The sequence below is a fragment of the Eutrema salsugineum genome, unplaced genomic scaffold, assembly GCF_000478725.1.
Source record: "Eutrema salsugineum unplaced genomic scaffold, Eutsalg1_0 scaffold_10, whole genome shotgun sequence".
NCBI lineage: Eukaryota > Viridiplantae > Streptophyta > Magnoliopsida > Brassicales > Brassicaceae > Eutrema > Eutrema salsugineum.
In genome coordinates, this window is record NW_006256908.1 from 7,121,134 (window position 1) to 7,141,798 (window position 20,665).

The 20,665-nt window shown below is 39.1% G+C and overlaps 5 protein-coding genes across 5 annotated transcripts; 3 read left to right on the forward strand and 2 right to left on the reverse strand.

Annotated features, from left to right (window-relative positions):
* Positions 1-297: 297 nt before the first annotated feature.
* On the forward strand, positions 298-3,570 carry LOC18027605. Its single transcript, XM_024148353.1, has 6 exons — positions 298-1,001; positions 1,272-1,365; positions 1,581-1,778; positions 2,589-2,782; positions 2,865-2,976; positions 3,259-3,570. Exons 1-6 carry the CDS (start codon positions 298-300, stop codon positions 3,568-3,570), a joined length of 1,614 nt encoding a protein of 537 aa, XP_024004121.1.
* A 4,615-nt stretch (positions 3,571-8,185) lies between these two features.
* Positions 8,186-9,211, reverse strand: LOC112081585. Its single transcript, XM_024148354.1, has one exon. It carries the CDS (start codon positions 9,209-9,211, stop codon positions 8,186-8,188), a length of 1,026 nt encoding a protein of 341 aa, XP_024004122.1.
* A 1,260-nt stretch (positions 9,212-10,471) lies between these two features.
* On the forward strand, positions 10,472-13,784 carry LOC18027606. Its single transcript, XM_006410376.2, has 11 exons — positions 10,472-10,953; positions 11,159-11,237; positions 11,375-11,710; positions 11,959-12,006; positions 12,087-12,146; positions 12,491-12,574; positions 12,655-12,759; positions 12,868-12,981; positions 13,074-13,174; positions 13,474-13,585; positions 13,656-13,784. The coding sequence occupies exons 1-11, from the start codon at positions 10,472-10,474 to the stop codon at positions 13,782-13,784; spliced, it is 1,650 nt and encodes a 549-aa protein (XP_006410439.2).
* An 859-nt stretch (positions 13,785-14,643) lies between these two features.
* LOC18027607 lies at positions 14,644-17,242 on the forward strand. Its single transcript, XM_024148355.1, has 5 exons — positions 14,644-15,257; positions 15,467-15,551; positions 15,730-16,262; positions 16,460-16,562; positions 16,904-17,242. The coding sequence occupies exons 1-5, from the start codon at positions 14,644-14,646 to the stop codon at positions 17,240-17,242; spliced, it is 1,674 nt and encodes a 557-aa protein (XP_024004123.1).
* Positions 17,243-17,273: 31 nt separating this feature from the next.
* Positions 17,274-19,810, reverse strand: LOC18027608 (receptor like protein 42). Its single transcript, XM_024148217.1, has 2 exons — positions 18,395-19,810; positions 17,274-18,271 (listed from the first exon to the last, which is right to left on the reverse strand). Exons 1-2 carry the CDS (start codon positions 19,660-19,662, stop codon positions 17,467-17,469), a joined length of 2,073 nt encoding a protein of 690 aa, XP_024003985.1. The 5' UTR covers positions 19,663-19,810; the 3' UTR covers positions 17,274-17,466.
* Positions 19,811-20,665: the final 855 nt, after the last annotated feature.

A 20,665-nucleotide genomic window follows, 5' to 3' on the forward strand; every position in this document is an offset into this window, starting at 1 on the left:
AAAAGGAATACAAAAAAAACGCGGTTTTATTATCCATCCATTTGGCCTTTTTTATATGTTGTTGGAGTCTTTCTTCTCAACAATTTAACACAGAAAGTGTATAGTTTTTTTTTTTTTTTGTCGTAAGTGTATAGTTTTTTCTTATTAATATAGAGTCCAAAATTAGTCGATTTTATTCGCAGAAAAAGGGTCTTGTGGAAGTAATTGGGTTACACGGCGTCGTTTTTAGACTGCACTTTAAACGACGCTGTATTTAGCAAGAAAATTAGCCTTCGTCTTCTTGGCAAAGAAAAGATTATGAAAGAAAGTACAAATCCCGCCCAAATTGGGGACGAAAACCTATCTTCGACAATGGATGATCGGGCGAAACGAATCTGCGATGAGTGTGGAGTTTCTCGAGAAGAAGCAATCTATTACCTCGACGGATTCCTATGGGATGTGGATGCAGCGATAGAGGCTTGCCGCAGCCAAACCTTGCAGCTTCCGTCGCTCACTCTTGAATCTTCGCCGGGGAACGAGAAATCCGCGCCGGAGGCTCCGTATAAACCGCCATTGATGACCGATTCACGCCCGAGTTCGAGTCAGCCGCCGAATCAATTGAGAAATGAACTTATCAAATCGTTCTGCGAAGCGGCTTTTGGTTTTGGAGCGACTGTAGAAGAGGCAATCCAGTACCTCGAACGCAGAGATTGGGATCCGAACAAAGCCTTTAACTGTTTCTTTGAAGAGCGTCGTCGAACGCCTTCTCAAAGGAAGTCGAATCCGCAGACTTATCGTCCGACGACTGGGCGATCGAATACGAAGCTGACGATTGGGCGATCGAATTCGCAGGACGCATCTCCATTGATGGGATTGGCATCGAGTTCGCAGTCGTATCAGAAGGGGTTCTCTGGGGATAAAGCATCCATGGCGGAGGCGAAATCGGAGTTGATGCAGGACTTTTTGAGGAGATTACCTCTACCATCGCAGTTTCAAAATCACTTGACAGAAGGCCAAAGCAGGTAAATTTTCTTTTGTGATACATCTCCAACAAGTTCCGAAAATGTTTTTGGGTTTTCTTTCTGATTCTGGTGATTTCTTTTTTGATTTAGGGTTTAGTGTATTTTTCTGGTTCTTTGTCTCGACTGTGAATTATAAATGTTGTTTTCTTGATCGATATACACTCATCATATCCTTGTAAATTGTTGGTTTCTAGATTATTATTCCTGCGTATGAGTCTATTTCTCTAAATTTCCATATCTGAATCTTTTTATTTTGCTTTACTTGTACAGTGGGAAGGAGGTTGATCCGACAGGGTCACTCGAAGAAGGCGGTGGAGAATATATCCCTGAAGCTAGACCTCTAATGGCGTCAACTCATGTGAAGGTATTAATCTTTTCTTTCTCTGCACTATATACATACTATTGGCTTGCTGTTTTCTCAAATTGTGTTTGCTAAAAGATAAAGCTCAAAACTATAACCTCGAAATGAAGAATTGGAACCTTTTAGTTTTACATTAGGAGTTAACAAGCTATACTCTCTTTGATGGTCTTTCTTTGAGTTTCCCTTCTCTGTTTCTGTTTTGACTGTTCATAATTCAGATTCAAGATATTCAGGAAAGTACAAGTCTCGCCCAAATCAAGGAAGGAACCCTTTCGCCGCCGATGGTGAGCGAGGAATCCCCTGAGGCTCAGCCATCGCCAACGGTGAGCAATTTAAGTATGAGTTCTGGTCAGCTTCCGGATTCGCCTGAACAACCGTGTCAACTGAAACGGGAATATATCGACTCATTCTGCGAAGTGGCTAATGGAGCGTCTCCAAAAGAGGCAATCGCTTGCCTCAATCGCTGCAAGGGGAATCTAGTAGACGCCATCAGCTATTTCTTTGAAAATGGGTCGTCTCAAATGGGTGTATGCAACCTTCTCTTTCTGTGTACTATTTACTTGCTAAAAGCTTTAAACTCAAGACAGAACCTAGCAATGAACAAAAGCATTGTGGATCATAGTTACATAAGGAGCAAACATTCTATTATGTCTTGATGGTCTTTCTTTGGATTGGTCTTGTCTGTTTTCTTACTATAGTTTAAAAAGAAGGGAACTAAATGTTGTTGATTACACCGTATTAATCTGAAGGGTAAGGCTGTTGACCAATATTCAAGCGCAGAGTCACTGAAAGAAGCTGGCAGTGAACATAATCCGCTAATGGCGTCACCTCAAGTGAAGGTAGTATTCTTATCTGTCTCTGCACTATATACTATTGTCTTGCTGTTTTCTCGATTTGTCTTTGCTGAAAGCTAAAGCTCTAAACAGAACCTAGGAATGAAGGATATGAATATTTTAGTTTCTACATAAGGCGTTAACAACTTATATCTCTTATGTTCCTTGTCTGTTTTTCTCAAGATAGTTTAAAAAGAAGGGAACTCTTAATGTTGATGCATACACTGCCTGCATTTTTCCATTCAGATTCAGAATATTCAGGAAGAAACCCTTTCGCCCGTCGAGGCACGGCCGCCATTGATGATCCATTCACGTAGGAGTTCGAATCAGCTGCAGAATTCACCGGAGAAAGTGTCTCAATTGAATAATAAACTCATAGATTTATTCCTAGAGGCGGCGGGTGGATTTACTCGAGACGAAGCAATCGCTTACCTTAGACTCTGCAACTGGGATGTAAACCAAGCCGTCGGCTGTCTCATAGAAGATGATCCGTATGAGGAAGAAACATCGGATGTTCAGGCTTCACATGGTTCCCAAAATCAAGGTTACTTGGAAGAAGACGAAACCGGGAGCTTTTCTAGTTCTAGGTGAGTCTCCTTTTTTTGTCTCCAACAAGTATGGAATGTTGGTTTCTAGAGTATGCTTAGCCTCACTATCCTGTCCTGTCAGGATCGCTAAACTTCCATATCTAAACTTGTGCAGTCCGATTAATGCTGGCTCGAGCGAGACAGGAAACGTCACCGTAGCTATTCCTGGAAATGTGTCGTCTCACGTGGAAGTAGTATGTGTAACCTTCTCTCTCTCTCTCTTTCTCTGCGCAATATTTGACTATGGTCTTGCTTGTTTCTCGAATTGTGCATGATAAAAGCTTTAAGCTCAAAAACAGAACCTGGCATTGTGGATCATAGTTACATTAGGAGTCTAACATTCTTTTATCCCTTGATGGTCTCTGTTTTCTTAAGATAGCTTTTAAAAAAGAAGGGAAGTCAATGAATGTTGATACTTGATACAGTGCTTGCTTGCGTTTCTCCATTTTTCCTTATGAGTATTTTTATATGAGCAGGAAAATTTGAAGGATAATGGTGTTGAAGAAGATTCAAGCACGGAGATAACCCATGTTCCTATTACTACTACAATAGAAATCTGGATGGCTGATGGTGGGTCCGGGACACAGGCATGGATTCCTTTTAGATCAGACCAAACCGTCAGAGACATCCGCAATAGTGTTGAAGCGCTAAGTCCAGCAGCTAACAACAGAGACTACTATTTCAAGTCTGATACTGGAGTTGAGTACAAGGATTTGAATACAACTGTGCACACTATTACTTCTGGTTCTCGTGGTTCTACAACACTCCACCAGTTGTACTACACTTAGCTTTTTGGGTTTGTACAGGTTCCATTCATTGATGAAATACGAAGAGAGACAGAGAGATGTACATGACTTTTGAAATGATTCTGCCTTGTATAGAAAGGAAAAAAAAAGAACAGAGGAGCTTTATACATGTTTTGACATAGGAAATGATAAGGAGAGACTTATAGCTTTGACTTTGTATTGTTACTTCGATTGATGAAACATAGAGAGCACTGAAACAACCGTTTTTTCATTAAACTTTACAAACAGAGCTTACTTTTTCTTTGAACCTTAGCTTACTAAAGACCTATACTTGCAATACGGCTCGGTGTGTTTGCAAGACTTATGGAGTTTGAGGAGCAAAAACCTAAAGAAGAAGGAGATGTGAGTTTGGTTCCCACATATAATTAAGAGTTAGGTTAAAAAAAGTTGAATACACAAAAAAGGAATTTGGCCATTTCTGTATATTAAACAATATTGTTGGAGTTTTTCTCATCTCAACAAATTTATTTATTAAAAATAAAAAAGTGTGTAAAATAATTGTTTTTTATGTATTATATAAAATAAGTGAGTATATGTATGTTTATATGTATATATATATATATATATTATTTAATTTGGAAGAGAAGGAAGTGAGAAAGGGACGAGAGGTAAGTGGGAGAGAGAAGATTGATGAGTGTTTCTTATTTCACTCGTCTGAAAGTTGATTTCTTTACATAACATGAAGGTCTATTTATAGACCAAGAGAAAACTTATAATAATAAAAGTAAGTCGGTAAGAGTAAATATCTAAAAGTATAAGACGGTGAAAAAGTGATGAGGATAATTATCCTTTTTAACACTCCCCCTTAATTATCCATCATCGTTAACGTATTACGTATTGCCTCGTTAAAAACCTTATCATGGAAAAACCCAATGGGATAAAAACCATGACAAGGAAAAAAGAGTACAATAACGTAATCTCCTCCTGGAATGATGGATATAACGTTTTCTCTTCATAAATCCCGCAAATAACGCATTCCGATACTTTGAATATGCTTTCTGAATACTGTAGTAGGAAGCGCCTTTGTAAAGAGATCCGCCGCATTTTCACATGAACGAACATACTGGATATCGACTTCTTGATTCTTCTCGAGCTCTTGAGTATAAGAGAAAAATCTTGGAGGAATATGTTTCGTTCTATCACTCTTGATATAGCCTTCTTTTAGTTGAGCAACACATGCAGCATTATCTTCGAACAATCTTGTCGGTTTTTTGTTAATGGCTATTCCACTTGCTTCTTGTATATGATGAGTCATAGATCTGAGCCATACACATTCTCTACATGCTTCATGAAGCGCAATAGTTTCTGCATAATTTGAAGAAGTGGCGACTAATGTCTGCTTTTGAGAACGCCAAGAGATTGCGGTTCCTCCAAACGTAAAAACATATCCAGTTTGCGATCTAGCTTTATGAGGATCTGCTAAATAACCTGCATCTGCAAAACCGACTAAACCAAGTTTGGAGTTTCTAGGGTAAAACAATCCCAAGTCAATTGTTCCTTGAAGATAACGGAATATATGTTTTATTCCATTCCAATGTCTGCGCGTAGGAGACGAACTATATCTTGCCAGTAAATTTGTAGCAAATGCTATATCCGGTCGGGTACAATTTGCAAGATACATAAGTCCACCAATAGCGCTCATATAAGGTACTTCAGGACCTAATATTTCTTCGTTATCTTCACAAGGTCGAAACGGATCTTTTTTCGTATCGAGAGATCGATTAACCATTGGAGTACTCAAAGGAGTCGCTTTATCCATACAAAAGCGTTTTAATATCCTTTTAGTATAATTTGATTGATGTATGAATACTCCATCTCGGAAATGCTCTATTTGTAATCCAAGACAAAATTTTGTCTTTCCGAGATCTTTCATTTCGAACTCTTCTTTCATATGAGTTCTTGCATCATCAATCTCTTTTTGAGTTCCAATAATGTTCAGGTCATCCACATAAACAGCAATGATCACGAATCCTGACGAAGATTTCTTAATAAAAACGCAAGGGCAGATTGCATTATTCACATACCCTTTCTTTAGTAAATATTCGCTTAAGCGATTATACCACATGCGTCCGGATTGTTTTAATCCGTAAAGTGATCGCTGTAACTTGACTGAACATATTTCTTTCGATTTGGAACTTAATGCTTCAGGCATTTTCAATCCTTCAGGGATTTTCATATAGATATCATTATCAAGTGATCCATATAAATATGCTGTCACAACATCCATAAGATACATTTCAAGATTTTTGGATGCCGCAAGACTCATTAAGAATCTGAATGTAATTGCATCCATAACCGGAGAATAAGTTTCTTCATAATCAATTCCCGGTCTTTGAGAAAATCCTTGGGCGACAAGTCGGGCTTTATATCTTGTCACCTCATTTTTTTCATTTCTTTTTCTCACAAAAACCCATTTGTACCCAACCGGCTGTACATCTTTAGGTGTTGTAACAATCGGTCCAAAAACTTTCCTTTTATTAAGGGAGATCAATTCAGTTTCTACGGCCATTTTCCATTTCTCCCAATCAGATCTTTTCTGGCATTCTAATATGGACCTTGGATCTGGATCATCAATTTCATATTCAATTTCTTTGCATACAGAGAATGAAAATATTCCATCATTATCTTCTATTTCATCTCTAGCCCATAATATCCCATCTTGGGCATAATTGATGGAAATCTCATGATTTTCTTCGTCATTTTCGTCTTCAAGACCTTTCTCTGTATGTGGTTCTTCTGGACCATTTTCATTTTGTTTTCCCAATTTCTTTTTCTTTCGGGGATTTTTATCCTTTGATCCAATCGGCCTCCCCCTCTTTAACTGAACTTTGGGTTCATTTGCTATTTTTCCATCATTTTGTTCTTCCGGAACATTAATTCTCGATGGAACATTTGCAGCGGGTATATATGACTTTGTCACCCTTTTCGTATCTGTGAATGCATCTGGTATTTCATTTGCCATATTTTGTAAATGAACAATTTTCTGAACTTCGAGTTCACGTTGTTTCGTAGGGGGATCAAGGTGCAACAAAGATGGTGTGCACCATGTAACATCTTTTGGAACTTCTTTAATTCCTCCCCCTAACGCTGGAAATTCATCTTCATTAAAATGGCAATCGGCAAAACGTGCCGTAAACATATCACCAGTTTGCGGTTCAAGACACCTAATTATACTCGGTGACGTATAACCGATATATATTCCCAATCTTCTTTGCGGCCCCATTTTTAATCTTTGTGGCGGGGCTATCGGAACATAAACCGCACACCCGAACACACGCAGGTAAGATACATTTGGCTCCTGGCCAGATGCTAATTGTATTGGGGAATATTTATTATATGAACTCGGTCTTATCTGAAGCAATGCCGCTGCATGCAAGATAGCATGACCCCATACTGAAATTGGGAGCTTTGTTCTCAATATTAACGGTCTAGCAATGAGTTGTAACCGTTTAATCAATGACTCAGCCATGCCGTTTTGTGTATGAAAATGTGCAACAGGATGTTCAACATCAATTCCCAATGACATACAATAATCATTAAAAGCTTGGGAAGTGAATTCACCAGCGTTATCAAGTCTTACTTTCTTTATCATATAATCAGGGAACTGTGCTCTCAACCTGATTATTTGGGCAATGAATTTTGCGAAAGCCGTATTACGTGTTGTCAATAAACACACATGTGACCATCTACTGGATGCGTCAATTAATACCATAAAATATCGAAATGGCCCGCATTGTGGGTGAATAGGCCCACATATATCACCATGTATTCTCTCTAGGAATACTGGAGATTCATTCCCGATTTTAGTTGGTGATGGCCGAGTTATAAGTTTTCCTTGAGAACAAGCATTACACATAAATTCTCCCGATTGAAAAATCTTCTGGTTTTTCAACGGATGGCCATTAGAATTTTCCACAATTCTCCGCATCATGACTGAACCAGGGTGCCCTAATCGTTCATGCCAGATTTTAAATGTACTTGTAAACTTCGGGTTTACAGTAACATATGATTCAGTCATATTTATCTTTGTGGAATATATTCCGGAGGATAATGCTGGTAATATTTCCAGTACAACTTTTCTCTCCGAAATAACTGATGTAATGCAAAGATATTCAATGCCGTTCTTATTCATAGTTTCTATGTGATATCCATTTCTGCGGATATCTTTGAAACTTAACAAATTTCTGTAAGATCCAGGGGAATATAACGCATCATTTATTTCAAACTTTGTTCCCCTTGGCATTGAAAAACTGACTCTTCCGGAGCCCATAATAATTTTTGCATTACCAGATATTGTATTCACGCTTCCAGCGGAATCTTTCATATTTAGAGAGGAGAAATATTTTTTATCTTTTAATATTGTGTGCGTTGTCGCACTGTCTGCCAGACATATATCTCCATCCTTGATCTTAATCTCTGACATTTTCTGAATTCAAGATATTTATAAAAGATAAATTAATATAGCAAACAAAAGAGTCTATATTATAATAAAAACCTATTTACAACAAAAGATACATTTTTTTTAAACATTATATTTTACATTTTTATTTGTCACACTATGTATACATCATGTCACATCTTCTTCTTCGAGAAGATTTTACTCGTTTTGTTTTTCGTTGATATCTTCGGGATCAACGATGAAATCAGATATATCGAGATTTGTATCATCGTTTATACCATCAAACGAAAAACTGGATTCACCATGGATGAAGTTGGTTTCACTTTCTTTTCCTTTCGCCTTTTGCGATTCTTGGTACAGATCGGCTAAATGTTTTGGCGTACGACAGGTACGAACCCAATGTCCTTTCATGCCGCATCTGTAGCAAGCACTCTCATGTTGCTTGCGACCAACTTCATTACCCTTGAACTTTTTGTTATTTCTTCCATCGTTTAAATCAGCAGGACGGAATCTTCTTCCTCGTCCACGACCTCGACCACGTCCAAAACCTCGTCCACGACCACGATCATTTCCGCGACCGCGTCCACATCCACTTTGCCAATTTTCATGGCTTGACGATGCAACATTCACTTCTGGGAATGAAGCTGATCCAGTTGGACGAGATTGATGGTTTAAAATCACGAGTTCATTATTTTGTTCTGCCACCAAGAGAACTTGCATTAACTCCGAATAATTCTTGTATCCGTTTGCCCGGTACTGTTGCTGCAGGACTACGTTTCCAGGATGAAATGTTGAGAGAGTTTTCTCAATCATATCATGATCACTTATATTTTCTCCACACAACATTATCCTGGAAGTGATTCCAAATAGAGCGGAGTTATACTCACTAACGCTCTTATAGTCTTGGAACCGGAGGTTCAACCACTCATGTCTAGCCTTTGGTAAGATCACATATTTCTGGTGATCAAACCTATCTTGGAGTGATTGCCAAAGATCTGCAGGATCTTCTTTCATGATATATTCATCTTTTAAACCATCATGGATATGGTGGAATAAAAAGATCATGGCTTTCGCCTTTTTCTCTTCAGGAACTGTTTTTGTTTTATCGATGGTATCAAGGAGCTCATTTCCTTTTAAATGCATCCTTGCAGCTACTGCCCATCTCATATAATTTCTTCCAGAAATATCAAGGGCAGTAATCTCGAGTTTTGTCAAATTCGACATGATAACTGTTATCAATACAATAATTTATAAATTTCAGTTTCAAAAATTCTGATTTTAATAAAACATGATAAAATTTTAGAATTCATAAACGTAATAAAAACTGAATTTAAAATACTGAATTTAAAGTAATAATAAACAGAAATTAAATAACAGTAATTAACAGAATTTAAAGAACAATAATTAAAATAAATATTCGTCTTCTGGACGAAATTAATTATGCAGTTCTTCAGGAACGCTTTTATATATCTTCTGGATATATATTTTTTTATATAGTTCTTCTGGAACTATTCTTTTTCATATGTCTTCTGGACATATTTTTCTTTCAAGTATGTCTTCTAGACATAACATGTTTTTCTTAGTTCTTCAAAAACTTTTCTTAAATGTCTTCTGGACATTTATTATATGGAGGTAATGATCTGAGGAGTCAACTACTATATGATCATAAACCAACCATATATTTGATCTGAGGAGACATAGTCTACCATATGATCATGATCGTAAAGGCATAGCCTCCATGACGATCGGTTCGGAGAAGGCAGCGCCTATCATCCCGACCATAGAATATAAACATAAAAGTAGACGGATTGATCATAAATTAAACCTCACCTTTTCGGTATAGGAACGGTATAAGAACGGTTCGTGCTGATAACGTTTTATGTATTATATAAAATAAGTGAGTATATGTATGTTTATATGTATATATATATATATATATTATTTAATTTGGAAGAGAAGGAAGTGAGAAAGGGACGAGAGGTAAGTGGGAGAGAGAAGATTGATGAAGAGTGTTTCTTATTTCACTCGTCTGAAAGTTGATTTCTTTACATAACATGAAGGTCTATTTATAGACCAAGAAAAAACTTATAATAATAAAAGTAAGTCGGTAAGAGTAAATATCTAAAAGTATAAGATGGTGAAAAAGTGATGAGGATAATTATCCTTTTTAACATTGTTAAAGTTTTTAAAGTGTTTTTTCATCTTGACTTAACAAATCACAAATGTCAAGAATTTGAAGAATACAAGTTTTTCATTTGGCCATTTCGGTTTATTGGTTAAATGTTAGAACGGACTCTTCTTGTCAGTGTGTTTCTGGTTTATTGTTGTTACTTACCATTTTACCCCTCGCGTCCTGTGGATACAATTGCGTGATTCGACATCGTTTTGGCAAAGAAAATGATCCCTCGTCTTCTTGGCAAAGATTCTAAAAAAAAGAGAGTAGAAAGTCCCGCCCAAATTGGGGACGAACACCTTTCGCCGACGATGGACGGTCGGGCGACACGAATCTGCGATGCGTTAGGAGTTCCTCGAGAAGAAGCATTCTATTACCTCGAAGTATACCGAGGGGATGTGGACGCAGCCATAGAGGCTTGCCGGAGCAAAACGTTGCCGCTGCCGCTGCCGCTGCCGTCACCAACGGTTCAATCTTCGCCGGGAAACGAGAAATCCGCGTCGGAGGATCGGAGTTCGAATCAGTCGCCGGGTCCGCAGGAGGAACAACCGCCTCAATCGAGACCTGAACTTATCAAATGCCGTTCAACGCCTTTTCAAATGCAGTCTAATCGGCCGGTTTATCCTCCGCCGGTTGCGCGATCGAATGCGCCGCTGAAGATTGGGCGGTCGCATCCGCAGTACACATCTGCTTTGACGGGATTGGTGCCGGAGGGGTTGATGCAGAACATAGGTCAATGGATGGATTCATTTCAATTGACACCAGTCCAAATCAGTAGCTCTTCTTCTTCTCGGTAATTTTGCTATTTTGCGATTTTGTCTCCAGGAAGTGCTGATTGGTTTCGTTGGGGTTTTCTTTCTGATTTGATTAATCTTCTTGTGGTGGATTTCTTGATTTTGGGTTCAGTACCTATTTGGCTTCTGTGTTTTGAGCGCTGGAAAATCACAATGTGGTTTCTAGATTTTGAATTTTTTTTCGCCGTTTCCTTACTCGTATAGTGCGATGGAGTTTGACCCGCCAGAGTCACTCAACGGAGCTGGTGAAGATAATTTCCTTCAAGCTATATCTCAATTGAAGGTAGTATTTCTTATCTTTCTCTGCACTACATACTACTGTCTTGCTATTTTCTCTGTTGATGGTCTTTCTTTGAGTTTCCCTGTCTGTTTTTGTTGAAAAAAGAATGGTACTCAAATGTTGATGCATATTTCTTTCAGTTTCAAAACACTCAGGAAAGTGGAAACCCCACACAAACCAGTGAAGAAAACCTTTGGCCGCCGAGGGATGTTTGGGTTGATCGAATCTGCAATGCAGCATCAGTGTCTCGAGAGGAAGCACTCTTTTACCTTGAGGGATTCAATTGGAATTTTGATACGGCGATGGAGGCTTGCCGCACAAAAACCTTGCCGCCTGTCAATGAAACTGCTGAGGAGACGGCGAAACTGGAGCTGCCTGAGGAATTCGCGGAAAGCGTTATGGTTCTAACTTGCGAGTCCAACGACGAAGGTGGATCTTGCGATGTATATTTGATTGGCACTGCTCATGTTTCACAGGTATACTGTATACTCTTTAAAAATTGAAACTTGGTGAATGGTTTGTGGTTTTGTTGAAATGTTGGAATTGAAAATGAAGAACTTTCATCAAAGATTAGATTTTTCTTTAATTAGCTTGGATTGGTTGTGTATAAGCATGGAAAATGATAACACATTGAACTTTGCTTGATGAAACTATAACATATTAGCATTCATATGCATTTGATAGTTGTCTTAACCTTTGCTTTTTTTTTTTGTTTATTTTATAGGAATCTTGCCGACAAGTTGAAGCTATTGTCAGCTTCATGAAACCACAGGTTCTTCTCCTTTAAAGTTCATTAAGGAGTGAGCTATTTATATCTCTTTCTCTGTTTAAGTACGTGGCTGATGATTGCAGGTCGTTTTCGTGGAGCTTTGTCCACGTCGATTGTCTGTTCTCACACCTCAGGCTTTGAAGGTTTGCTTCTACATGATTCTTATAACATGTCCAGTTTCAGTATACATCACATCTTAGCATTTTATGATCATCTAACAGTGTAGTATCCTGCGAAAGATTGCGCATCATCTTTGCTTCTTTTGCTAGAGAAGATGATAATTATTTTTGGTGTCTCTGTTTATGATTTAAACAGAGGATGGCCAAATTTTCTATTGGAATTACTAAGTATGAGCTGCTGGTTGGAAATTATTTTCCTAGAGAATGTACTTCACTTGTTTTATATGCAATGATATAGCTCACATACTTATTTTGTCTGGCTCTTCTATCCATTGATTCTGGAAAGGTGCGATGTTTTGGTTTTCCAGGTTCCGACCATGTCGGAAATGATAGACATGTGGAAGGAGAATCACAACACATTCGGAATAGCTTACGAATGGTTTCTTGCAAAGGCATGTTTCCTCAGTTTAGACCTTCTTTGATGGTAGGTTAAATTTTCCGTACCAATAATTTAATCCTTTTCTTATGTTAGATCGCCAGCAAGCTTGACGTTTTACCTGGTGCTGAGTTTCGTGTGGCATATGAGGAGGCAAACAAATATGGTGGCAAGGTGATTCTAGGTGACCGTCCAGTACAGGTGACTTTGGTGATTCAATAATATGTGTTCATAGTCTTAAGCCTTTCTTCGGTTTTCAATCAGTGTTTCACTGAGTATTCATTTTTCTTTTCGGATTTGTTGAAGTAGATCACGTTAACGAGAACATGGGCTAAAATGCCTCTATGGCACAAAGTAAAGTTTTTGTGCAGCTTAGTGTCTCAAGCTGTCTTTCTCCTGAGCCCTGAGAAACTTGAGAAGATGGTAAAAATCTTTGTTTCTTTTTTTCCGTTTAAGATTATGTGATTCAGTCAAGTGTATATATTAAGGTGGTGATTATATCGTATGGTTTTCAGCTGAAAGATATGAACGATGTGGATACGCTAACATTGGTGATTCAAGAAATAAGCAAGGAATTTCCATCTCTCATGGAGACACTTGTGCATGAGCGAGATAAGTTAGTATTGTATTCCTCTATCTATATTTATAGTTCATCAGATTAATTGGCCGCTTTGTCTGAAGCTTGGGTTATCAGTATTTCTGTAAAATGTGTATCTTGTTTGACATTTCTTGAAACCCAAAACGTCTCTCCTGAAGTTCTAAGCACGATGATTATGATAGTAGTCTTCGTTGTTTTCCACCTTTCAAGCTCTTCTTTCTCTTAAGTTGTTAGTTAGCAATCTTAAAACATTCAAAGTCAACAATATATCCAGAAATTTTCTTGATCTTTTAGCAAAATGTTGCATTATATCTCAGGTACATGGCATCTATGTTGTTAAGAGTTGCAAGTGAGCATAGCTCGGTGGTAGCAGTTGTTGGTAGAGGGCATCTTCAAGGGATCAAGAAGAACTGGAACCAACCTATTAATGTTAGTCGTCTCAATCTTTTCAATCTCGATTTCATTATACATATGACTTATTAAGGTTCTTGTATTTCAGATGAATGATCTGTTGGAGTTGCCGACGAAAGAATCCATTTTTAGTGTAAAGAAAATTCTGAAATCTCTGGCGATTGTAGTTGCCGGGGCAGCCATAGCTTCCCGCATATATCTTGCAACCAGAAGTTAAATCATCTCAAGGCAGAGATAGTTTCTCATGAGAACAAAAAGGAAAAAAGTTAGACGCAATAACAGATGATTTACACAAAATTACTTCTGGTTCTCGTGGTTCTACAACTCTTCACCAGTTGTACTACACTTAGCTTTTCGGTTTTGTACAGTTTCCATTCATTGACGAAACACGTAGAAAGAGAGAAAGAGATGTACATCACTTTAGAAATGATTCTTGCCTTGTATAGAAAGTAAAAAAGAAAAGAACATAACAGCTTTATACTGTACATGTTTTGATATAGGAAATTGATACGGAGAGAGTCGAGAGACTTCTTATAGCTTTGACTCTGTACTGTTACTACGATTGATGAAACATAGAGAGCACTGAAACAACCATTTTGTCTCCTCTGTAACTTCATTAAACTTTACAAAACAGAGCTTACTTTTTTTTGTGAACCTTACCTTACTTTACTTATACTTACAATAAGTCCAAACTGCTCAATGTGTTTGCAAGACTTATGGAATTTGAGGAGCAAAAACTTGAAGAAGAAGATGTGAGTTGCCACATATAATTAAGAGTTAGGTTTAGAAAATGGAATACAAAAAGAAGAAGGCAAACATGGTTTTATTTGGGACCCATTTGACCATTATTGGAGGAGTTTTATCTCAACAAAAAATTTATTTCAAACAAATTTATTGTATGACAAATTTATTTCAAATAAACACTTACCATTTTACCCCTCCCGTCTTGTGGATATAATTGCGTGATTCGACATCGTTTTGGCATAGAAAATTATCCCTCGTCTTCTTGGCAAAGATTCTGAAAAAGAAGAGTAGAAAGTCCCGCCCAAATTGGGGACGAACAGCTTTCGCCGACGATGGACGATCGGGCGACACGAATCTGCGATGCGTTAGGAGTTTCTCGAGAAGAAGCATTCTATTACCTCGAAGCATACCGAGGGGATGTGGACGCAGCCATAGAGGCTTGCCGGAGCAAATCGTTGCCGCTGCCGCTGCCGTCACCAACGGTTCAATCTTCGCTGGGAAACGAGAAATCCGCGTCGGAGGCTCCGGATATACCGCCATTGATGACCGATTCAGATCAGAGTTCGAATCAGCCACCGGGTCCGCAGGAAGAACAACCGCCTCAATCGAGACCTGAAAAAATCAAAGCATTCTGCGAAGCGGCTCTTGGAGCGAGTCTAGATGAGGCAGTGCGATACCTAGAACGCAGAAAGTGGAATATACAAGAAGCCGTCGGCGATTTCTTTGACGAGTGCCGTCCAACGCCTTCTCAAAGGAAGTCTAATCGGCCGGTTTATCCTCCGCCGGTTGGGGGATCTAATGCGCCGCTGACGATTGGGCGGTCGCATCCGCAGGACGCATCTGCTTTGACTGGATTGGTACCGGAGGGGTTGATGCAGAACGTAGGTCAATGGATGGATTCATTCAAATTGACACCAGTCCAAATCAGTAGCTCTTCTTCTTCTCGGTAATTTCTTTTGCTATTTTGCGATTTTGTCTCCAGAAAGTGTTGATTGGTTTCGTTAGGGTTTTCTTTCTGATTAGATTTATCTTCTTGTGGTGGATTTCTTGATTTTGGGTTTAGTGTCTATTTGGATTCTGTGTTTTGAGCGCTGGAATATCACAATTTGGTTTCGAGATTTTGAATATTTTTTCTCCGTTTGCTTACTCGTATAGTGCGATGGATTTTGACCCGTCAGAGTCACTCAACGGAGCTGGTGTAGAACAAGAACATTTCCTTGAAGCTATATCTCAATTGAAGGTAGTATTTCTTATCTTTCTCTGCACTACATACTACTGTCTTGCTATTTTCTCGAATGGTGTTTTGATAATATCTAAAGCGCAAAACATTATCTCTTGATGGTCTTTCTTTGAGTTTACCTTCTCTGTTTTTGTTGGAAAAAAGAATGGTACTCAAATGTTGATGCATTTTCTTTCAGTTTCAAAACACTCAGGGAAGTGGAAACTCCACACAAACCAGTGAAGAAAACCCTTCGCCGCCGAGGGATGCTGTTGATCGAATCTGCAATGCAGCATCAGTGTCTCGAGAGGAAGCACTCTTTTACCTTGAGGGATTCAAGTGGGAGTTTGATACGGCGATGGAGGCTTGCCGCACAAAAACCTTGCCGCCCGTCAATGAAACTGCTGAGGCGCCGCCTACTTTGCAGCCTCAATCCATTAATGAACAACTCATCTCGCAGCGTCAATCCAATAATGAACAACTCATCCGTTCATTCCAAGTCGTGGCTGTTGGAACGACTAGAGAAGTAGCAATCGCTTACCTTGAAGCCTGTGGTTGGGATGTAGACCAAGCCGTCAGCTTTTGCATTGAAGGGTCCTCAGTGGAAGAAGCATATTCGGCGAGTATTATGAGTTTAATGAAGACGAAAGATGCACTTCATTCATTGAAGGGATCATTACCTTCACAGTCACAGTTTGAGGCTTCATGTAGCCAAATAGGAAGCTCTTCTAGGTGATTTTCTTGTCTTTATCTTTCTTCTTCCTTTTTTCACGTGCGGTCTTGTCTCTAACAAGTTTTGGAATAGTCCCGTAGATGTTGGTTTATAGAGTAATGCTTAGTATGAGTCTATCTCCTGTCCTTTGGGATCGCTCAACTTCCCTTTCTGAATATATATATATTTTTTTTCCGCCATTCGCTTACTTTTACAGTTCGATTAATGCTTGCCCGACCGAGACACAAGTGTCACGTGAAGAGGCTGGTGAAGATAAGGTCACAGTGGCTATTCCTGGAATGGGGTCGTCTCACGTGGATGTATGTAACATTCTCTTCCTCTGCACTTTTTTCTTTTGTTACTATGGTCTTGCTTGTCTCCTCGAATTGTGATTGCTAAAATCTAAGCTCAAAACAGAAGCAGGCAATGTGGATATTAGCATTACATAAGGAGTTTACATTCTATGATGTCTTGATGGTCTTTCTTTGGCTTGGCCTTTTCTGTTTCTTTCAGATAGTTTTAAAAGAAGTGAACACAATGCTGTTGTCTTGTTGATACACTGCTTGCATTAGTTTTAAAAGAAGGGAACTCAATGTTGTTGATACACTGCTTGCATTTCTCCAATTTCCAATCTGAGTATTTTGGTTTCTTAACTTTAAAGGGTAACGCTGTTGAGGAAGTTTCAAGCACGGAGACATTCCCTGATCCTTTTGCCATCCAAGACAGGACAATTGTGGGGGCTCCAACTGCACCAACTACTATTACAGTATCTATCGTCTTGGCCGATGATGGGTCTGGGGCATCGATAGATCTTCCTTTTAGATCAAACCAAACCGTAAGAGACATACGCAATGCTATTGACGAGCGAACACCAGAGAACGACAGAGACTACTATTTGCAATCAATGACTGGAGTAGAATACAAGGATATGGATACTACTGTACACAGAATTAACCAGGGTGGTTCTACAATTCTCCTTCAGGTCTACCCCGATCCGTAGCTTTGGTTTTGTACAGTTTCCACCGATTGATAAAACAGAGAGAAAAGATATATATTGATTGACTTTAAAACAGGAATCTCGCCTTGTATAGAAAGAAGAAAAATAGAACAGAGCACAGCTCCATACTTGTTTTGAGTTTAGGGAAGTATAAACGGCAAATGTATATGAATACACAGACATGAGGAACTGCTTTATTACTAGACAATCAACCACTCGATAGACACTCAAAGATAAAAACGGGTTATCTTGTCGAGCCACTCCGGCTTGTATGACGCAATCACTTGACCTATTGCTAATCCAAACAACACCCCAGGAGCATATCCTATAGCCACTGCTTTCCAATTCAACACCTCTCCTTCTTCTTCTTGCTTCACGTCTTGTATCGATGGCACACTAGTGCCTACGCAACTTTCCTGGAGAGGAAGACCACAAAGCCCTGCATTACCTTCGAAGGAGGATTTAGGTTGCCCAGTGATTTGTGTTCCTTGTGGTATTTCACCAGTGAGTTGGTTGTGAGACACATTTATGTACGCCAAAGACGAGAGGGTCTTGATTCCATTAGGAATATTCCCTAATAGTTGGTTTCTTGACAGGTCTAGTGACGCGAGTTCCGTAAGGTTTTCCAAAGACAGAGGAATCTGTCCTGTGAATGCGTTGTTCGATAAGTTGAGTGCAATCAATGCCTTCAAGAGACCAATGGACTCAGGAATCTGTCCTTGAAGTTTGTTCCCTGAAAAATCAATGGTTGCGTAGGAAGTAAGGACCTTGGCTTGCTCCATGGTTAGACCTTTGTATCTCAAATCTATAGCATCTTCGTAGAAATAGTAACCATTTATGGAAACTGAAGTTTCCTTTTTGTATCCCATGTATATACTCCCATCTTCATTCATCTGCAGTGATGATGATCTCCAGTTCACAAAGTAATTTGGTGACAAGCTTCCGGTAAAGTTGTTATCCGATATTTCGAATATGTGCAGCTCGGGAAATGCGAGAGGACCTTTATCAAGAGGAGAGACAGGACCAAAGAATCTGTTTGAACGGAGGACAAGGACTTGTAAGTTTGGTAAAGCCTTGAGCCAGAAAGGAAACGTGTCTTCGATTTGGTTGTTCTCAACGTTTAGAAACTTTAGAGAAGAGCAGTTTAGAAGAGACCTTGGAAGCTTTTCGGTTAGTTGATTGTAGCCAACGTCAAGTGTCCGAAGCGAGGAACCTTCATAGAACATATCTGGGAGACTTCCTTCCAGATTGTTCTGTCGGAGAACCAAGAACGTCAAGTTACTCAAACATTTAGGAATTGGACCTGTGAAACTGTTGTTGGACAGATCAAGAACCATGAGAGAGTTGTGGTTGCAGAGTGAGAGAGGTATGTTCCCTGTGAAACTATTTCCCCACGCAGATAATGAGACAATAGAGAGTGGCAGGTTAGGAAGTGCTCCTTGAAAACTGTTTAAAGCCAATACTAATATCTGAACAGATGAATTCACTAAAACTTCCGGGGAACCTTCGAAACCATTAAGAGAATTGTTTAACAAATCCACAGAGCTCAGACGAGGAACTTTCCACAACCATGAAGGGACTTTTCCTTTGATTCCATTGTTGGACAGGTCTAGATGCTGCAAGTCTTGAAGGGTCTTTAAGATGCTTGGAAACTCAGTGACGTTGCAGCGCGACAAGATCAAGAATACCATGCTCGATGGGATGCTTGAATCTGAACTCCAACAGGCTGGTGATATGCTATTACCGGTTAGATCAAGGGACACCAAAGATTTAAGAGAGGAGATGAAGGTTAAGTCAATTGGGTAGCTTGTGTTGAGGAAAGAAAGGTCGAGTCTCTTAATGTTGGTGAGCTTTGAGATAGGCTCTAGGATTTGTGCTTCGAAATGGTTATCCCCTAGGAAAAGGATCTCGAGCCTAGATGAAGTAGATGAGTTAGGAACTCCAACAGAACCGGCGAGATTGTTCCCACGTAGATCAAGATATTCCAAGGAAGGCATAGTGAGGGGAGAAGAAGGAATGGTTCCAGTGAAGTGATTATCAGCAAGTACTATATCATACAGCTTGGTTAGGTTTTGTATAAACGGTAAACTACCAGTGAACTGGTTTTGGTCAAGGAACAACCGGTTTAACAAAGTCAGGTTACGGATTGTGGGAGGAACTTGGCCAAAGAAGCTATTAGAGGAAAGAGACAATACCTCTAACTTGTTGAGATTTCCAAACTCGGAAGGGAATGGAGAACGGAAGTTGTTGAAAGCAAGATTAAGAGAACGGAGATTGTGCAACTCAAAGAGGCTACTGTTGGGATTCAAAGTTCCAGAGAAGTGATTGTTTGAAAGCTCTAAAAAGGAAAGCTTGCTTAGATTCCACAAAAATGGGAAACTACCAGTGAGCTCGTTATGGGAAAGGCCTAAATAGGAAAGCATCCTTAGGTTGTTAAAGGAGGAAGGAACTTGGCCGAGGAAACCATTAGAGGAAAGAGACAAAACCTCTAACTTGTTGAGATTGTCAAACTCGGAAGGGAGTGAAGAGGAGGTGAAGTTGTTGTCAGAGAGATCAAGGTAACGAAGTTGATGCAGCCTGAAGAGGCTACTGTTGGGTTTCAGAGTTCCACTGAGACAGGCCGTGAGGCGTAGCTTCGTGACCGCACCCGTCGAGTTATCGCACCAGACTCCATTGGAAAAATCACTATGGTTGCAACCGCGAGTATCAAACTCGTTCTTGAACTGCGTAAGGGCTTGAATCTGGCGGGGAAGACAGTCAACAAGACCAGGGACAAGATCATCTATCAATACGATGCTTGAAAGGGGAGACCCAACAGAGTAAAAATTATTGAGTGAAAATGAAAAACGCATAACCGATTCCATCATGGTCGTCATGAAAGAATGATTTTTCCAAGACAAATGAGAGAAAATTCTGGTTTAAGTAAAGATATGATTTTGCATTGTAAATTAACAAGTAGACAAAGCGTTCACGTTATGGTTTAGTTATTAAAAAACTATCAAAGCGGAGTATATGATGTTTGACAAAAATATTGGCAAGTTTGAAAAGTATGGCCAAGTGCCACGTTGATGTCCAAGAGCCACTCAAATCATGATGTGAAATTCACAAGAGTTTACTTTTAACGTATAACTTTGTTGACAATTGAGTTGAAAGGAACAAGTGGTTGCGGTTTAATGGCTAACTAGGTGTTTAGTCCGTGATTTGCGCGGGCCGAAAAATTTCATTGAAACCTAAAATAAAATTTTATATCATAAATCAAAAATAATTAAATCAAGAATTTGATACATACAAAATTAAATAAAGCTAACCTATAAAAGTAATCATTGTCTAACATTAAAAACTTTAAAATCAATACTAATAAGTGTATAAAATCAATAAACACAAACTAAAATAAGATTAATATGAATTATCATCTTTTTATCTTTT